The following is a 17971-nucleotide window of genomic DNA, read 5'->3' as shown; positions in this document are numbered from 1 at the left end:
AGAAATACAGAGAACTCTATCTTATCTAAACCACCGCTGTTTCTGGTATTAATCCTAAATTATATGCCAACATGCCTAAACAACTGATATTGAGGAAATTGGGTACCTTTTAATGTAAGATATGTAACTGGATTCATAACAGAGCCCTGTGTCACCACTGGCAGGTGTCACTGGATATCCACGACACGAAAGCACACAAGTGCTATTCCGAGGTTTCAATAGAATTTAAGTGAGAGAATACTTCCCTTTCGGCTTGATAATTCAAAATACGTGCCTCCTGAACATGAGCACGACACCATGGCAGGTCTGTTCGGTCGCTCACTCACTCATTCATCTGGTGAGGCTATGGCGGTGGTGGGGAGGGGGGTGGGGGGGACACAGACTTTGGAGTCAGAAGAACCTGGGGGTTCAGATCCCAGCTCTTGCATTACCAGCATATTCTCTTGTCTTTACTTACCAACTCTTAGCCATACTGGTCACAGCGACTGAAATGGTGGTAATTCCAGTTGGCTCTCAAGGCTGTTGTGAGGAATTAATGAAACGCGTACAGCAAGCGTCGGCACATTAAACAGTGCCCAACAGCTGTTTCCTTTTTCCTTCCACAACGTGCCTGAACCAAACCTTATCTGCCCGGCACATGACAAGGGCTTAATAAATGGAAACAACAACTTTACCGCTGTTACTAATACTGATGATACTGGGAGAGTCGTAGCAATCACGGCAGTGCCGCAGTCATAGTAATAGTGGTAGTAAAATCCTCGAAAGCTCAGTGCCGAGAGAGGGTGAGAAAGCAAGGAAGGTCCCCAGATGTACGTGGTTAATGCCTGCATGATCAAAACTGAACTGTTCAGCGCTGGGAAGGAGACAGGTTCTGGGGAAGCATAGAGTTCTTTCCATGAATCCTTGTGAATGTTCCTCGTAATTGAAACAGCTGTTTTCCTTGCTCACCAAGCAATCCTATAATCTTAAAAGAACCTCTCTCTAAATCCAGGTGTTTAAATTGCCCAATGAATTCCTCTCCTCTTTTATTTTTATTTATTTATTTTTAAAGATTTTATTTATTTATTTTAGAGAGAGAGAGAGAGCGTGTATGCACACACGAGCAGGGGGAGCCAGAGGGAGAGGGACAAGCAGACTCCCTGCTGAGCAGGGGGCCCGACACGGGGCTCCATCTGAGGACCCCAGGATCATGACCTGAGCTGAAGGCAGATGCTTAACCAACTGAGCCACCCAGGTGTCCTCCTCTCCTTTTCTAAAAATGAATTTTTAAAATGAAGTTGAAGGATGGGATGAACAGACACCCTAGAATTTGCTCTCCTGTACAGATGTTTATACACCACATGGTAGGATGCGAGATGCCCCTGCCAATGCACGGGGGGTGGGGAGGTGATTAGGCCATTCAGCATAACTCACATGTATCCAAAGAACCTAACTGAGCCAGGGAAGGCATAAACCAGCCATTGCAAAATACCACAGGAAAATCTTAAAGTCACTGCCCCCACCCCCCCGCAGCTTCTTCTGGAGCTTGAGAAAACCCTGATGTCAGACACCTGGGCATTCTGATAGTGGGAAATAATGCAGTAAGACAGCAAATGTATGGCTTGCCAATACCGTGGAATCACATGCTGCCATAGAGACTGATGTGGGTGACGCTGATGAGTTAGTGACATGGGAACTAGTCACTACTTACTGCTGAATGGGAAAAAGGACAAGTTATTAAAACAGCATCCAGTGAGGATTCAAAATAGTGGTTATGGTGGTGGGGCGGGGGTTGAGTTGACTGGGAAGGGTATTCGGTGTCTTCCGGGGAGCTGGGACTGTTCTAGATCTTGACCTGGGTGGTGGTCACACAGGTGTGTGCACATGCAAAAAGGCACTGAACGTTCACTGCGTGCACTCACTCTACATGCCTTAGCCTCAATGCAAATGGGAAAAAAAATAAAGCGGCATATGATATAAACTCATTTTCAGAAATAAAGGCACGGAGGGCACCTGGGTGGCTCAGTCAGTTAAGCATTTGACTCTTGGTTTTGGCTCAGGTCATGATCTCAAGGTCCTGAGATGGAGCCCATGTTGAGCTCCATGCTCAGTGTGGAGTCCGCTTGAGATTCTCTCTCTCCTTTTCCCTCTGAACCTGCCCCCCTAACCTGCTCACACACTCTTTCTCTCTCTAAAATAAATAAATAAAATCAGAAAGAAAGACAGACAGGCAGGCATGGAAAGATCTCCGAGAGATTATCTAGTATATTATTAACAGCAGTCAGCTCTGGGTACTGGAATTATATTTTCTTTTAAACATACCCATATTTTCTAAATTTGGGGAGTGTGTCAATCTGCCCAGATATTTAAAGTTAAATCCATCCTGACCCAAACTTTGAGCATCTCTAGGTAACACCTTCAGCCCCTCACTCTTCTCCTGCACCTGCCCTTTCTTCTTCACTCACAGATTCAGGCTGGCAAGGGCCAGACCCTCACTGCTGCCTCAGGAACTCTGTGTGATGGGCTCCAGGAGGCAGGGCTTGGGGGGACGGCTCCGCGGCACTGTTAGACTCGCACACTTGTGCAGAGCCTCCGTTCAGACAGGTGGGGCCACCTGCTGCACCTGCCTTCAGCCTACACGCGGAGGTGGCGTCCTGACCGTCCTTCAGTTACGCTCACATCTGCAGGTGTCCCTGACACCGCTTCTGCTCAACTTCCAGCCTCTACCGAAGCCTGGACAGGGATCTGGGATCAGAGTCCAGAGGGCTCTAGCTCAGCTCCAGTTCTTGGGCTTTGATCTTGGCATGAGAGTGCGGAGGGTACGAACCCGAGCCTTCCAGGGGGAAAACACCTGACCTGAAGCTAAGAGGCCTGGCTTCACACGCTCGCTTCTTGCCGAGTGACCACCAGAAGGACTCTGAATTCCCATTTCTTCATTTATAAAAGGACCCCCCCCCGCCCTGCTCCTTCTAGCTGACAAGGCGGTTTCGAGGATAAAGGAATGGAGAGGAAGGTGACAACATCCTGCTGGCTTCTGCACCCCAATTTTTAGCCAAGTGCCCGAGGCTGCGTTTAAGCCTCTTAAGCATCAGCAGAAGACATGCAATGTGAGGCACTGTTTTTATTATTTCTTACGACAAGAAGATGACCACAGGGACCAAAGAGATTGCACAGCTGCTTTGCATGGAAGTCGGCCGTGGGGGCAGACAGCCTTGCAGCAGGCCTCTCTCCTCTCTGAGCAGAGGCAGAGACGGGTGACGCTCCGATGCGCCTTAATACAGGTCAGAGCCTGTGACAGAAAGTAGCTCTTCTAACCCAAGGATTTCCCACCCGCAGCTTCTGCCCAACTCTTTTCAAGCAGTATATCTGGTACGATAAAATTTCAGTTTGGAAGAAAAGGAGGGGAGAGAAGGGGCGGCTGGGAGGGAGAGAGGGAGGGAGGTAATGACTTCTGGGAAATTCATAAATCCCTCGGAGCTTATTAAAAGGAGATTTGACTTAACTGCCTTTAAAAGATCACAATCTGTATTTTGAAGGTCAGAGGGTCTGCGAGATCAGATGGCTAAGAGGGGACTTCGGGGGAAGAGACAAAAGAGGATGTTGTTGTGACCAACAGAAAACGGATGTCCTTGTTTTAATTCAGTTGGGGTTTTCTACTCGAGTAGTAGTGGAGCACCCGACAGGTTAGTCCTCTCTCTCGGACTTGCCGACCCCGAGCAGGCCTCTGTGCTGGGTGCCACTGCAGATGCGGAAATGCATGCACCCGTTCCTTCTCCGGGTTACCCCCGGCTGGCGGCAGGGTGTGTGCATGAACAATCCCAACCTAGGGCGGCCGGGGAGACGCTCGTCGCACGGGGCACCCGGGTGGGATGGGATCACAGAAGGCCAAGGCCTTCCGGGTGGAGGTTAAAGTGGTTACGACTGAGCCTTGAGAGGGGCGTGAGAAGAAGCAAGGGAACCAGCGTTCCTGCCAGGGGGCCCAGCCTGAGCAAACAGCAGGTGTGTGGAAACACAGGCGTCGTCGGGTGGAGACCCAGAGTGGTTCTGTGCGACAGGAGCATAGGTCATGCGAGCAGAGAAGTACAAGGCTGGGACATTTGCTTTGGATGAAGGTAAGCGAGGCGGTGACAATGGAGTCTGGGCCCAAGGGAGAGCCAGGAAGGGTGAGAGTGTGGCAAGGCAGCGGGGACGCAGGAGGCAGCGAGGCTGATGAGGACGCGCCTCCTCCGGGGACGAGGCCACCACGCATTCCTTGTAAGTGAGCACTGTGACCCGAGCCCTCAAGCCAGCTCCCCAACAGGCTTACTCCAAACCAATCGAGGGGGGTAGAGGGGTCAGCAGGCGCTCCGAAGGCCAGACAGGGGTACGAGCAGCCCCAGACCAGACTCGGGGACCAGCAGGAAGGACGCGAGGCCAGAGGGGGCCTCAGAGGGGAGCACGCGAGAGGCCGAGGACGTGGAAGGCACCCAGGGGTGGGCCCGGTGACCTGCGAGCGGGCTGGAAGGTCTGGCAGCGCAGAGCCCGTCAGGAAAGACGGAAAGCTTAGGGACTGACCCCAGCGGCACTGCCCAGACTGGAGCAAATTAGGAAGCAAACTGGAATTGGCTCAACAAAGGGGGGTCCAGCCCTGGCACCTCCCACGCTACCTTGGTCACGGGGCTGCAGACGGCAGCGCAGGCAGGCACGTCGGCCCACACCCGCTCAGTGTGAATTCTCAGTGGCCTCCTGTTGACAACAGCAGCTGACACGTCACCTCCCTCTGCAGGGGCGTCTCTGAAGCCCTGGGAAGGGTTTTCCTGAAGCCCGGGCAGGGACTGGACCGCCACCTCGGCTCTGGGGGGCTGGGGGACCTTCAAACACACTCTCACATACATCACCTGCTTTACCCTCATCCTAGGTGAGAGACACAGATAACGTCATCCTCATTGTATAAAGTCCAGAGAAACTGAGGTCTTGGAGGAGTCATGAGGTTTGCCCACCGGTGAGTAGCTCCGTCCTGGTGGAGCTCGGTGACCTGACGCCCCGCTGCGGCCTGAGCCAGGCAGCTGGGGCCACAGGGACACTCACTGTCAGCTTCCTCGGGGCTGTGATCCATGCAGGGGAGAGCCTGGGAGTGGGGCCCAGCAGCAGCCGAGCAGGGCTGGCTTCATAGAGACCCTCGGAAATGCCAACATGAACCATTTCCTCCCTCCTCGCCTTGACTTCATTCCCTCTCTTCCTCCTCTCCTTCCCTCCTCGAGTACCTGCTGAGTCTCACGTGCCGGCACCTGTACCACATGCTGTTGGCCGCCCGCCTCCCGGAGGGTCCCCATCCTCAGGCACCACCAGTCCCTTGCTCGTCATGCTGTCCATGGCCCCCCACACCACCTTCCCAACTCAGAGACACTATCCACTTCCCACATAAAATACGCCAGGCCCAGGGCAGGGACGAAACTCAAGTGGAGGATGTGACGCTTGAGCTGGGCCTCAAAGCATGTGGCGGAGGTCACCTCGGGGGCGAGCAAGGGTCTAGAGATGCCTTGGGGCATGGAACGGTCTGGTATCCATCAAGAGGTCTGTGGAGAGTGGGGGGCGGTGGGAGAAGGGGGTTTACTGGCGATGATGGGGAGTTGGCCCCTGAGGCCAACTGAGGCCTGGTTTTCACTCTGCAGGTCCTGGAAGGCCATCAGAGGGCTTGAGGCAGAGGGGCGGTAAATCATTTCAGGGCTTAGAATGGCCACGCCAGCTGGACAGCTGGGCGGGGAAGGAAGATCTTACAGGATGGGGCAGATATTCTGGGGAGAGAGGACAAGAACCCGGGCCACGGTGGCACGGGGGGGGGGGGGGCGGGGAGTGGTGACACGGAGCCCGTACTGAAGACTTGTGCGGGAGCAGAAAATAGGGGCCTTACTTAATATCTAGACTGGGCTCAGCTGGGAAGAAGCAAAGACTCTGTAGTGACGTCATTAACTGAAATGGGATGGAAGAGGGGCAGAGAGAGAGGAAGGGTGGAAGGCAGAGGGAGGAAGGCCTCAGGTTGGGGCACACAGAGTGTGAGGAGCCTGGAGACACGTCCAGCGGCCACATGGGGGGTGCTGAAGCCCAGCGTGCAGGGAAAGAAGAGTGGAGTGTCAGGGGCTGGGCCGAGGCCTGAGCGCACACTACTGCGTATGGCCAAGAGGACGCTGGTGTGGGATGGCCTCGGCAAGGGCATTTGCCAGAGCAAAGAAGGGGTGGCAGGCAGACGCAGGTGCGCTGAGAGTGTTGAAAGCAAGGGGACAGAGGCAGAGGTACAGGTGGCTCCTGTGTCCTGCTCAATCCTCATCCCTACCGCATACACACCTTCCCAACGCACCCAGGTAATTTTTCCCCTGCTCAAAGGGTGCAGTCATGCCATGGGTCACGTCCAGAGTAAATGCCACACTCGGGACCCTAGCACTCTCTATAGCTAACAGGACATGCAGGTCTGCCTAATGACCACCACCTCAAGCCCCACGACGCACTGCCGACCAGAGACCAGACTCCGGTAATTCCCAAACAAGCCTTGCATCTCGCCACCTCTGCACCTTTGCTATTTCTGTTCCTTCTGCCTAGAACACCCTTCCATTATACTTCTACTTGCTCAAATCCTGCCCAACCCTCCTGGCCCAAGAACCTTCCTCAATCCCCTAATCTAAATTAACTTCCCCTTGACCAGCAGCACACTTATCACGATGTATGTCATGGGGGAGTAGCCCTAGCCCCGTTCCCTACCACCCCTGGACTGTAAACCCCTCAAGAGCACCTGCCACTGCACACAGTTCTAGATCCGTGTCTGGGATGTTGAATGCTGACCTTCTCGCCTGCTAGCCTCTGTCTCATTGAAATTTCCTGGCTGTCCTTTACTCCTCCATCGTGCCAGCCTAAGCCAACCTAGTGCAGTAAAGGTCCACCCTAATGTCACTAACACCCTACCTGTGTGTCAGCCATTTAATGAAGCTATAGGTGGGCAGACATGTGGATGAGTTACTTTCCATAAGTGGGGATGTGAAATCAAAGCAGAGGCCCTGCATACGGGCCAGAACTAGGTTGGTTCTTGGGTAGTATTCAGGATCCTCACTCAGTTCCTGCTCTCTTGACTCATAGCATGAAACTCATCCCTATCTGCTACCCAACACAGGTGGTCATGGTCCCTTCTCTTAGGAGCTCACTACCTTGTGTAGGAGTTAAGATCCCCATAGAGAGAAGGTCATGTCCTTCCTCTGGGAACATTTTCATGCTGGATGAGTGGCTTAGAACCCAAGCTACATAAGGCAACAGGTTGAAGGGTTCACTTCAGGCCTGGGTGGTCACAGATGATCTTATGAGGGAGGTGGGCTTCTATTTTACCTGGAAGGAGAAGTTAAGGCTGTGGTCTGGGAAGAAGTAGAAGGCCCACCCAGGTGAGATGAGGAGGTGAGAATGAGGTGGAAGCTAGAAAGCATGATCAGATCAGTTTGTCTGGAGCTGCCAGTTTCTGAGGAGATCGATGAGATATAAAGCTAAAAAGGTCAAGGCTAGTTTGGGGGGAGCCTTTGAATACCAGGTAATGGGGAGCCACAGAAACCTTCTGAGTACGAAGACCTCGTGAAAAGTGCTTTTCTTTTTAAGGTAGCATAAGAGGTTAGTTGTATAGAAGGCAGGCTGGCTTGAAGACAATCTGATATCCCTCACGTAAACGTTTATTACAATAAAACAGCATCAGACAACGGAAACAGAGGAGACTATTCAACAAACTTACATGGAAAATGAAAATGGGAAGACTTCAAAATAAAAAAACCACCAAAGGTTTCTATTCCTTGGGAACCAGGTATCCCCTCCCACTGGCGCCATGTTACGCGATGGGCCAGAGACAGATGCAGAATCTCCACGGAGCAAAGTCCTCTGCCATGAGGCACCCAGAGTCCCCATGTGGTTTGATTAGTGGAAAAACCAGGTGATGAGTGAGAAATGTCATTCACTCTGGTCATTTTCATTCAGGGACTATAGCAAAGCCCTCTTCGAATCTTCAGCCAATGTATTTTATTCAATGTGAAAGCCACTAAATTAATTTTTAACATAATAAGAGTAGAAATTGTCAGTTTTAGAAGCACATATGCGAATTTCCCTGCACAGGAGAGAACATGAGTCCTATTAGTTAAAAATAGCAGTTGTGCTCACTTTCCCCCACATGCTAATTTTAATAAACTTACTCTGAAATTAGCTTGCCACTAGGAAGATAGCTGCTCATCCAAAATGCTCCCAGTAAGCACGAAGCTTGCCTTGCAAGAGTTCGAGTACTCCCAGGAAACTCTGAACAATGCAGATTTCTAAATGGAACTCATCTCTTCTTTCCAGACTCAGCCACCCCCAACCCTCTATCACACCCAGAGCCACCATTCTCCGGCCACCCATCAAAGGTCATCTCGGATGCATTCTATTTCATCTTCCCAATACAGCTGGTTATGAAGTCCTGTTGGGGGTCTTTTAAAAAAAAAATTTTCCCCTAGCCATCCTTTTCCCTCTATTCCTACTGATGCTATGTCTCTTTATCACTTCATTTATTCAAACATCCAAATTCATATATTGTACAACTAATACCTATGAAGGGCAAAGTACAGGGCAAAGAGCTAAGGCCTCAAATTAATAACACATGGTCTGTATTCTCAAGGGGTTCAAGATCTTTTGGGGTCAGTGGAGAGATAGACAAGTTACGGGTTGGTTAGAAAACCGTATGATTAGTATGGCTTATCATATGCAAAAGGAATGATCAGGAACGTTGGTGGTAACAGAAAAGACTGGGTTACTGGTCTCTCATCTTGTCTTTTCCTGATTCCTGGCAAAGTCATCAAATTTGTCTGTACATCCCCACTGCCTGGCATTGTGCCTCATAGACGTTAGAGGCTCAGCGATCCCTGAGTTCAATGGAAACAAATCTATTACAAACTTGTACTTTCATCAACTTGTACTCCAGCAAAAACAAACAAACAAAACAAAACAAAACAAAACAAAAAGCATTCAGTGCTTCTCTATTACCAGCTACATTAGAGCACAGCCTCTGTCTTGCTTTTGAAGTCATCCACCATCTGGTCCACCCTGGCCATTCCAGCCTTAATGTCTGCTACACCTCAACCCACTAGTTCCAGCCTTCACCAGAAGCATTTCCTCAAGTCCACCACGAGCCCAGCGCTCATGCCTGCTTCCTGTCATGATCACCCATGCCCTCTCCAACCAATGGGGATGCACCCGGTTCAAGGTCCTCCAAGAAGCCTTTTCCCACTTCTCAAGCCCTACCAACTGTCTATACGTGTGCTCAGTATTGCGCAAAATAACATCCTTAATACAAATAACACCTTGAAATATTAACTGACATCCTACCTGCCCACCTTGCCTCCATTTCCTATAACCCCTAGCCCGTTTCTCATTACATATCCTTCTCCCTTTTTAGAGAAGCTGGACATTCTGCCTTCGTGTCCCGAGGAAGGGAGCACCCAGCAAAACATAGGTAACAAAGTGATTGACTGGCTTTTCAGTGTTGAAAGCCTGGTCCTTAAGACACTGGCGCAGAGAAAAGTCTCCCCAGTAGCTCCGCCCTCTCCCAAGGGCCCCACCACCACCACCCAAAGACTAGAAAGATCTCCAAAGTTTAGGGAAGGGCAAAATCAGAGTGCAAGGAAGGAGAGCCCGGCAATCAGCGAGTCTCCACGAATGAACACGAAGCTCTGACTAATCAGCCCCGGGTGGGGAGCGCAGAGTGAGAACCAGGGGACTGGGGTGGGGAGCACGGCTAGGCTTGATGGAAACCTAATGAGGTGGGGACCTGGACAGCTAAAGAGCAAAGAGCTCTAGAGCGATGGTGATCTTTACTACCTCTTTAAAAAAAAAAAAAAATTACATTTATTGAGACTTAATTCACACAGAGGAAGATTCATCTTTTTGGGTGTACAGTCTATGAATGTATGCACCCTCATACGGTCATGGAGTCATCACCCCAAGGGAGGCCTAGAATAAGTCCATCACTCCAAAAAGTTCCCGCATGTTCCTCTGCACTCTGTGCTCAGCCCGCGCCCAGGCTCTGGCAACCACTGATCTGTTTCCTGCCTTTTGAGTTATGCCTCCCCAGAAATTTCATATAAATGGAATCTTACAGGCTTGGCTTGAGCCTCTAGTTTCTTTCACTTGCCAATTTTTTTTTTTTTTTTTTTTTTTTGGTATAGTTGGCACATGGTGTTACATTAGCTTCAGGTATACCAAATGTCTTGAAGATTCATTCATGTTTTTGCATGGATCAGTGATCTGTTCCGTCTTACTGCTGAGCAGGAGTCCACGACACGCATGTACGGCAATTTATCCGCTCATCGGTGAAGGGACAACGGGACTGATTCCATTCTCAGCAAATAACGGCTGTAAACATTCACATACAGGTGTTGGTGTGGACATCTGTCTTCGTTGCTCCGGGGTAAACTCCTAGGGGGAGCACTGCTGGGTTGTCGGGTTAAGTGTATGCTTGACTCGATGAGAAATTGCAGAACTGTTTTCAAAAGCGGCCGCACCATTTCCTACTCCTCCAGGAACACGCGGGGCTTCCAGGCGCTCTGCATCCTTGTCAGCACTTGGTTTATCCATTTTTTGTTTGTTTTTCCATCCTAATTGGTGTGTCGGGGCATCTTATTATGGTTTTAACTTAACATTTCTCTAATGACTGATGGTGTTGAATATCTGTTCATGTGCTCATTTTCCATCCAAATCTCTTGAATACAGCGTCTATTGAACTCTTTTCCCATTCTAAAAATTAGCTTGCTTGTTTTCTTGAGTCCTGAGAGTTCTTCCTATATTCTAGATAAGAGATACGTGTTCTGCACAGATTTTCTCCCAGCCTGTGGCTTATCTTTTCATTTTCTTAATGGAAGTTTTCAAAGGGCCGAAGTGTTAAATTTTGACAAGATCCAATTTATCCTTTTTTCCTATTATGGTTTCTATTTTTCGGGTCCTATGTACCCTTCTTACTCTTGAATCTCCCAAACCGTGAAAAATCACCTCAGGGGGGTGGCAAGAAGAACCCTCCCAAATTGAAGCTGGACACATACTGCTAAAGATTATATTCCCTGGCCCTCGTGCTGTGAGGTGTGGCCATGTAACCACGCTCAGACCAAGGGGATGTGAGCAGAAGTCATCCCTCATTAAAGAAAAGCCTCCTCGCCCTGGACTCCCGGTGCCTCTTTCTCTCCACTCTCATGGGCTGGGCAGCAAGCAGCGTCCCCCATGCAGTTGAGGTCCACCCCCAAGACACACTGTAGTAAGAAGGTGCCCCCAAAAATCTGGGTTCTTAAATGACTGTGGACCAGGGCCGCCCTCCCAGGCTGGACCACCTCATTGTAAATGGACAAGACCCTCATACCTGCCCTATTTAAGTGATGTATTTTGAGGGTAGGTATCTTCGTTACAGTGGCTTACGCTTCACTGTAACAAATCCATCCTTCTTTCTGAGGAAGTAGAAAACAATCCCAAGGGTCCTGGATCCAGCCTGGTGTCTCCACAGACAACTGCACAATAGTTTCCACAAGTTCCGCTCAGCTCAGGAGTGATCTGGGGGGCAGCAGACTAGGAATCACTTGCCCCGACCGCAGTCAAGAGAGTGACATCCCCTATGCTCAGAGCAGTGAGGGAGCGACAGGCCAACTTGTTCTTCGTTCATCCAAACAGCCTGGGCGTGCAGAGCCACTGCTGAGAGGGGGACGAAGAGGGATGCAACAGTGACCTATGACCAGACACTAGCCTGGAAGGAGGAGGCTGGGGCTCGGTGCAGCGGATGCATGCCCTCCACCCCATCACCCCTGCCAACGGCTGAGTACGGCTCAAACCCCCCCACCTAGGATTTAAATACAGGCTCAGGGAAAGGAGAGGCAGGACTCCAATCCACGTGACACTTCCCCCGCCCGGACAAGGGGGATCTGGAATAAAAAATTCAGGTGTTGTAGCAAAACACACAAGTTTTCGCTTCGTGACTACCGAAGTCTCTGTCCTGAGGTTCAGCTCACTGGACTAAGGCCCACTAGGCACCACCTGTCAGGCTGAGGCCTAAGCACTAACCAGCATCACCTCATTTGGCCCTCACGGCACCTGTGAGGTGGGCACGTTATGACTCTATTTGAAGACAAGGCTCAGAGAAGCTGCCCAGAGCAGTGATTCTTTCAAGTCCATTCCACTCCGGGCAAACAGCCCCCACTGCCCTGACCCGCTCTCAGGCCACGTGGCCTCCTGGGCAAGGCCTAAGACACCCAGATCACCACGCTCCCGAGCAATTTGTTTTCCATGGCAGGCAAGTGATCTAAACGGGTTCACGGGGAGCGACTCCTGGGGTTTTATGGAGTGTACTACACAGAGCTTCCGTCTTCCCCTCTGAACTGTGTATGGGAGGCTGAGACCGAAGACAAGCAGCAAGGAGACCCAAGGACAGAGAGTCTCCATCTCAGTGGCGAATCCAGCTGTGCCCCAAACCAGCTGTCTTGGAATTAGTCGGGCCGGCTGTATTGGTTTGCTAGAGCTGCTGTAACAAATGGCCACAAACTGAGTGGCTTGAAACAACAGAAATGAACTCTGACACCCCCGGGGGTTAGAAGTCCAAAACTAAGGTGTCAGCAAGGCCATGATCCCTCACGAGGTTCTTGGGGTGGACTGTTCTTGCCTCTTGCCTCTGGTAGTTGCCAGCGGTCTCTGGCACTCCCGTCAGCTGCAGACCCCTCTCTCTGCCTGTCATCACATGCCCTTCTTTCTTCTACAACTTCACACTGTCTTCCCTCTGTGCATCCCTACGTCCAAATTTTCCTCTCCTGATGAGAACACTAGTCACTGGATTAGGAGTGCACTCTAATGACCTCACCTTGACTACATCTTCAGTGATTATTTCCAAATAAGGTTTACATTCGCAGGTATGGGAGGGGTTAGGATCTGAACCTAGGTTTTTGGGGAGCACAGTTCAACCCACAACACCAGCCAATAAATTTCCCGAGCTGAACCACTTTGGGTTGGGTTTTTGATCACTTTCACCCAGAAAGAGGTAGCCAGGATTCACCCCCAGATCTCAGTGGACAACTGAGACCCAAAGCTGTGCCACTAACTGCAGGGTCGACTATATGCCTTTCAACCTCTTACAAATGTCAGCACCTCCACTCTGGGCAGAGGCCCAGGGTTATACAACACGCTCAAGGAATATGAGACTGATTGTTATCTAATTAATTAACCAAAATACAAATAGTGAAAAAGGTGAAATTGAACCAGGCATGGTTTATCACGGGGCAGTAGGCTGAGAGCTGGCGAGCATTTTTTATTTGAGAAATAAGAAAGTTACGGATTGTCTGCATGGCTACATTTCAAGATTTCTCCCTGATTTTGAAAGATCACCTCAGGTGGTGCGAGGGACAACATTTCCCCCTCCTCAGATATTTAATTTCCAAAATAGAGCACGAGTCACGCTTCTTTCACACGCATGGCCGTGTGTACTTCAGGGCCCGAGAGTAGGCTGTAATTTCAGCTTGTTATACTAAAAAATATGAAAATAAAACTGATCTCTGTAGGATCATTTTAAATGAAAACTGCTTCCCAGAGGCAAGCCGAGGAAGCAAAGTGATTGAAGGAGAGCACAGGGCTCTGGAATGGTGATGGGCAGGAAGGGTGATGGAGTGCGCATCCAGGGTGGGAGGCCGAAGCCAGGGCTTCTGCAGAAACCGGCGTGAACTGCCACAAAGCCTTAACCTCACTACCCAGGTCGGACGTCTGGTGACAGCTCCCCCAGTTCCTTCAGCTGGGTTCCCACGCCACTTTGGAACACCACCAGCCACTGGCCACTCTCCTCCTTGAATCCTACTTGGCTGAGTATCAGATATCTTCTCCACACCCAGCCAGCTAAACTTGAGCGGGCAGGGGAGTCCCCTGGGTGGCTCAGTTTCGGAGAAAAGCAGATTTGAGGCTACACTCCTGGGCACGTTCGTGCCGCTGGTGTATCAGTTTCCTGTGGCTGCCATAACCAGCCACCACAAACTGGGTGACTTAAAAGAGAAGTTTATTCTCCTGTGGAGACCAGATGTCCACAGTCAAGGTGTCAGCAGAACTGATTCCTTCTGGAGGCTCTGAGGGAGAATCTGTTCCGTGCCTCTTCCAGCTTCTGGTGGCAGCTGGCAAACCGTGACATTCCAGAATTTTCGCTGTACAACCCTGATCTCTGCTTCCATCTTGATATGGCCTCCCTCTGGGTGTCTGTCTTCCCATGGCCTTCTCCCTTGTATCTCTGTGTCGGAAATCTACCTTAACTTTCTTTTATAAGAAAGATTAGATTTAGGGCTCACCTGAAATCCAGGATGATCTCATCTTAGGGTCTTTAACTTGATTATATCTGCAAAGGCCCTATCTCCAAATCAGGTCCCATTCACAGCTACTAGGGGTAGGGAGTAGCGCTTAGACAAATCCATGGTGAGGAGGGGGAAGCACACAATAGATTGGGGGAAGGACTTTGAAACTTGCTTTTTTTTTTTTTTTCCAAAAACGCAGAGTGACTCTTGGCACTCTTTGCTCCCCAAATGACTCTGATCTTTAGATCATACTCTGAAGAACACTGATTTGGTCGCTGAGGATACAAAGATGAATGAGACATGATCCCCTCCCTTGGAGAACCTGCTGTCCAGCTGAAGGTACAGACAGATGAACCAATGATTAAAATACAGAGTATGACCTAATGATCCCCAGCTCTGGAGTCAGATGGACCAGAATTCTCCAGCTGTGAGGCTCGAGCAAGTTCCCTAGCCCATCTGAGCCACAGTTTCCTTATCTGTAAAGTAAGAATTCCTACTTTATAGCATTATGAGAATGAGGCTACATAAAATGCTTAACATTGATGAGGGACTCAAGAAACAGACATTGGCTGTTACGAAAACAGGAAGCACAGCTCTTTGCTGTGTGCCTTCCACATCCTAAAGCCTATGATTGTCTGTGGAAGGCAAGAAGGCATTACCCTGAAGAAATGCAGCTGGGACAGGCAAGGCAACTCCTGAAACACCCATTTCAGGATCTTGATTTATTCCATAAGCATTTTTGGAGCACCTGCTGTGTACAGAACTCCACAAAGAGTGTGTAGGCACTTGGAATAAAACCAAGGAAAACACATGTCCTGGTGGGGCGACCACCAGGCTAAACAGTGTGGTCAGTGCAAGGTGGAGGCAAGCCCACCACGGAGAGGCACATTCGACGGCAATGAAGCATTTCCTTCCTTTGGTTTTCCATCCTCTACGTTCTGTTCTCCAGCATTCTATGTATTGTGTGACGCTCCCAAACTGTAGCATATGCTCCAGAAATTCTTGGGAAGGTGGAAGCGCTTGCCTATCTCCTCTACCAGTGAATCCCAGCACCATGTACCTGGCTGCTAATAGACATCCGATAAACATTTGCTGCAGTGGTGGACATTCTGTGGCCATTTCAGAGCCCAACACTGGACTTTTATGAAGAACCACCTCCAGCCTCCTTGACTACGGGGAATGATTCCCGAAGGACCAAGAGAAAAGTTCTCTAGAGGATCTGTCCCTGGACATAAAGCCTGATGGTGGGAAGAGATCTGGGCAAAACAGAGTATCGGAGTCCTGTCTAGTTAGGAGCTTTCAACCAGGAGGCCAAGAGGAAAACACTCAACCAGGGAGAACTTAAGGCCTCTTGTTCCTCTTCAGAAATACAGTGCTCCGCACACGGTGGACGCGAAGTAGTTATCAGACCGACCCGGAGGCCCAGAAAATGATTAAAGGAGAAAGACAAGACAGGTTTCCCCCCAGCAACGGAAGGCAGAGCGCCAACCCTTACACCCTGTATTGTGTGGCAGGAGTGAAGCCAAAGGAGCCCCCAGCTGGCCCTGGGGGGGGGGATGGCTCTCAGGAGGGAGAGGACCCAATGTTGGGGGGGGGGTCCTCAGCACTGCTCGGTGAGGTGGCCACGAGCCGTCACACAGGGCGGCAGGTCAGGACCAGCAACCCACCTGGAGAAGGAGCCCTCAGCCCTCCGTCTCACCTGGCCAGGAGGGACAGCCCCGCCCAGGCCACAAAACTCAGGCTGGGCTGACCCGGGAACAGCTTGGGAGGCGCCGAGCGGCCCCCTGGGGTTGGGACAAAAGAGTTTGGAGGGAGAGGGCTGGTGTTTGCTGCTTCCAGGGACGGACGGGGAGGCTTGTGCACCTGCCTGTCAGCCTCTGGCGCCGGCGCTCACCTTCGGCGGGGGGGGGGGGGGGGCCGCGGTGCTCGGAGCAGGCCGAGCCGGGCCACCGACGCCCGAACCCCGCCCAGCGGCACCGCAGGGAGGGCCCCGACGGGCAGGGAGGACCTCGGCGGGCAGGGAGGGCCACGGCAGGGAGGGCCACGGCAGGGAGGGCCACGGTGGGCAGGTAGGACCCCGGCGGGCAGGGAGGGCCCCCGCGGGCAGGGCCGGGCGAGCAGGGCCCAGAGGACCCGGGCCGCGTCCCGCCACCCCCCTCCCCTGCCCGCCTCCCCGCGGCGTCCAATCGGCGGCTCCCGAACAGCGGTGACCGGGGCAGCAGGTGGGGCCTGGCGCTCTCCTCCCGGATCCCCGCTCCGCTCTCCAATCCCGGGGCCCAACGCCGCCGGGGGCGGGGGGGGGGGAGGGGGGGAGGGAGGGGGGAGGCGGGAGGGGGAGGGGGAAGGGGGAGGGGGAAGGGGGCCCTTCCCCCCCGACGCTGCCCCGGATGGCGCGCAGGGACGCGGCCGGGAAGCGCGGGAGGACCCGAGCTCCGGCGCACCTGGCGGGGGGGGGGGGGGGGGGGGGGGGGGGGGGGGGGGGTCGGGCGCGGGGCGCGGGGCGCGGGTCGGGCGCGGGGTGCGGGTCGGGGTGCGGGTGCGGGTGCGGCCCCCCCCGCCCGCCCGCCCGGCGCCTCGGCCTCACCTCGCTCACCAGCCCCTGCCAGTCGCTCTCGGTCCGGTCTCCGCTCATGGCCTCCTCCTGCGGGCGGGCGGGCTCCGGGGACGCCGCCCTCCGCCTCCTCCGCCGCCGCCGCCGCCGCCTCCTGCTCCGCCGCCCCCGCCGCGCCCCGAGCCCCGCGCGGCCCCCACAGGCCGGGCCCCTCCGAGCCGCGCCGCCGCCTGCGGCCTCCCGCGCTCCCCTCGGCGTCCGCCTCCGCGGGAGGGGGAGGAGCCGCGCCCGGGCCCAGCCTCAGGCCGCAGCCCCGGGCCCCGCGCCGCCGGCCCGCCCGACCCGGCCCCGACCCGGCCCCGACTGCCCCGCCCGGACCCCGACGCCCCCGACACTCCCGACCCCGACCTCCTCGCCCTGGACCCCCAACTCCCGCATCCCGGACCCCAGCTCCCCCCCCCCAGACCCCCCCACTCCCGCCCCCGGAACCCCCGACCAGCCCCCGACCCCCATCCCCTACTCCTGCCCCCAGCCCGGCCCCTCCCCACCCCCAGAGCCCCAGGGCCCAGCCTCGCAGGGAAGGGGCGGGTGGGGTCTCGGGAGCAGGTCACTGCTGGCTCCGCCCCTGCCCCCCACAGGCACCTGCGCGCCCCCCTCCCTGCGGGATCCAAGCCCCCGATTCCAGCGCCCCTGACCCACCTCCAGGAGGGCCCCCCAGGGCGCGGCCGGGGCTTTGCCCCCCTTGGGTTCCGGGCCTCACTGGCACAGCGGTGCTGCTCGGATGGCGATTCACATGAAGGAAGGGACCCCGCGGCTTATTATATATTTAACATTGTTTTTAAGGCTATGAACGGTTGCTTACATTTATTTCTCAAACGATCAGCTGCCGCAAGTAGAAAGCAAGTGCAAAAATCGAAAGTAAACCAATATTGAACTCTAAATAGGACCCAAAGCCCTGAGTGGGATGCTGCGGCCCTGGGGAGAGGCGTTCAAGACCTCCTGGCACCAAACTGACACTGTCTCCGGGGAGGAAGGACTGAGGAGCGATACAGAGGGCAGGGGTCCCCACAAATAACGCCCTGGTACCCAAGGTGGTTTTCCCAGGTGCCCCAGAATCCTC

The 17971-nt window shown here is 53.2% G+C and overlaps 1 protein-coding gene across 2 annotated transcripts in view; it reads right to left on the bottom strand.

The window, feature by feature from the left end:
• CCDC149 (coiled-coil domain containing 149) overlaps window positions 1-17089 on the bottom strand; it is a 103174-nt gene extending 86085 nt beyond the window's left edge. For both annotated transcript variants that reach the window (XM_072737978.1, XM_072737979.1), the window contains exon 1: window positions 16885-17089. In XM_072737978.1, the coding sequence (XP_072594079.1) occupies window positions 16885-16932 (48 nt within the window). In that variant the 5' untranslated portion in view covers window positions 16933-17089. The remainder of the gene's footprint in view (window positions 1-16884) is intronic.
• Between the last annotated feature and the right edge of the window lie 882 nt (window positions 17090-17971).

Source organism: Vulpes vulpes, chromosome 14, assembly GCF_048418805.1.
Source record: "Vulpes vulpes isolate BD-2025 chromosome 14, VulVul3, whole genome shotgun sequence".
Classification (NCBI taxonomy): domain Eukaryota; kingdom Metazoa; phylum Chordata; class Mammalia; order Carnivora; family Canidae; genus Vulpes; species Vulpes vulpes.
The sequence above is the reverse complement of the archived record's forward strand: the minus strand, read 5'-3'. Positions and strand labels throughout refer to the sequence as shown.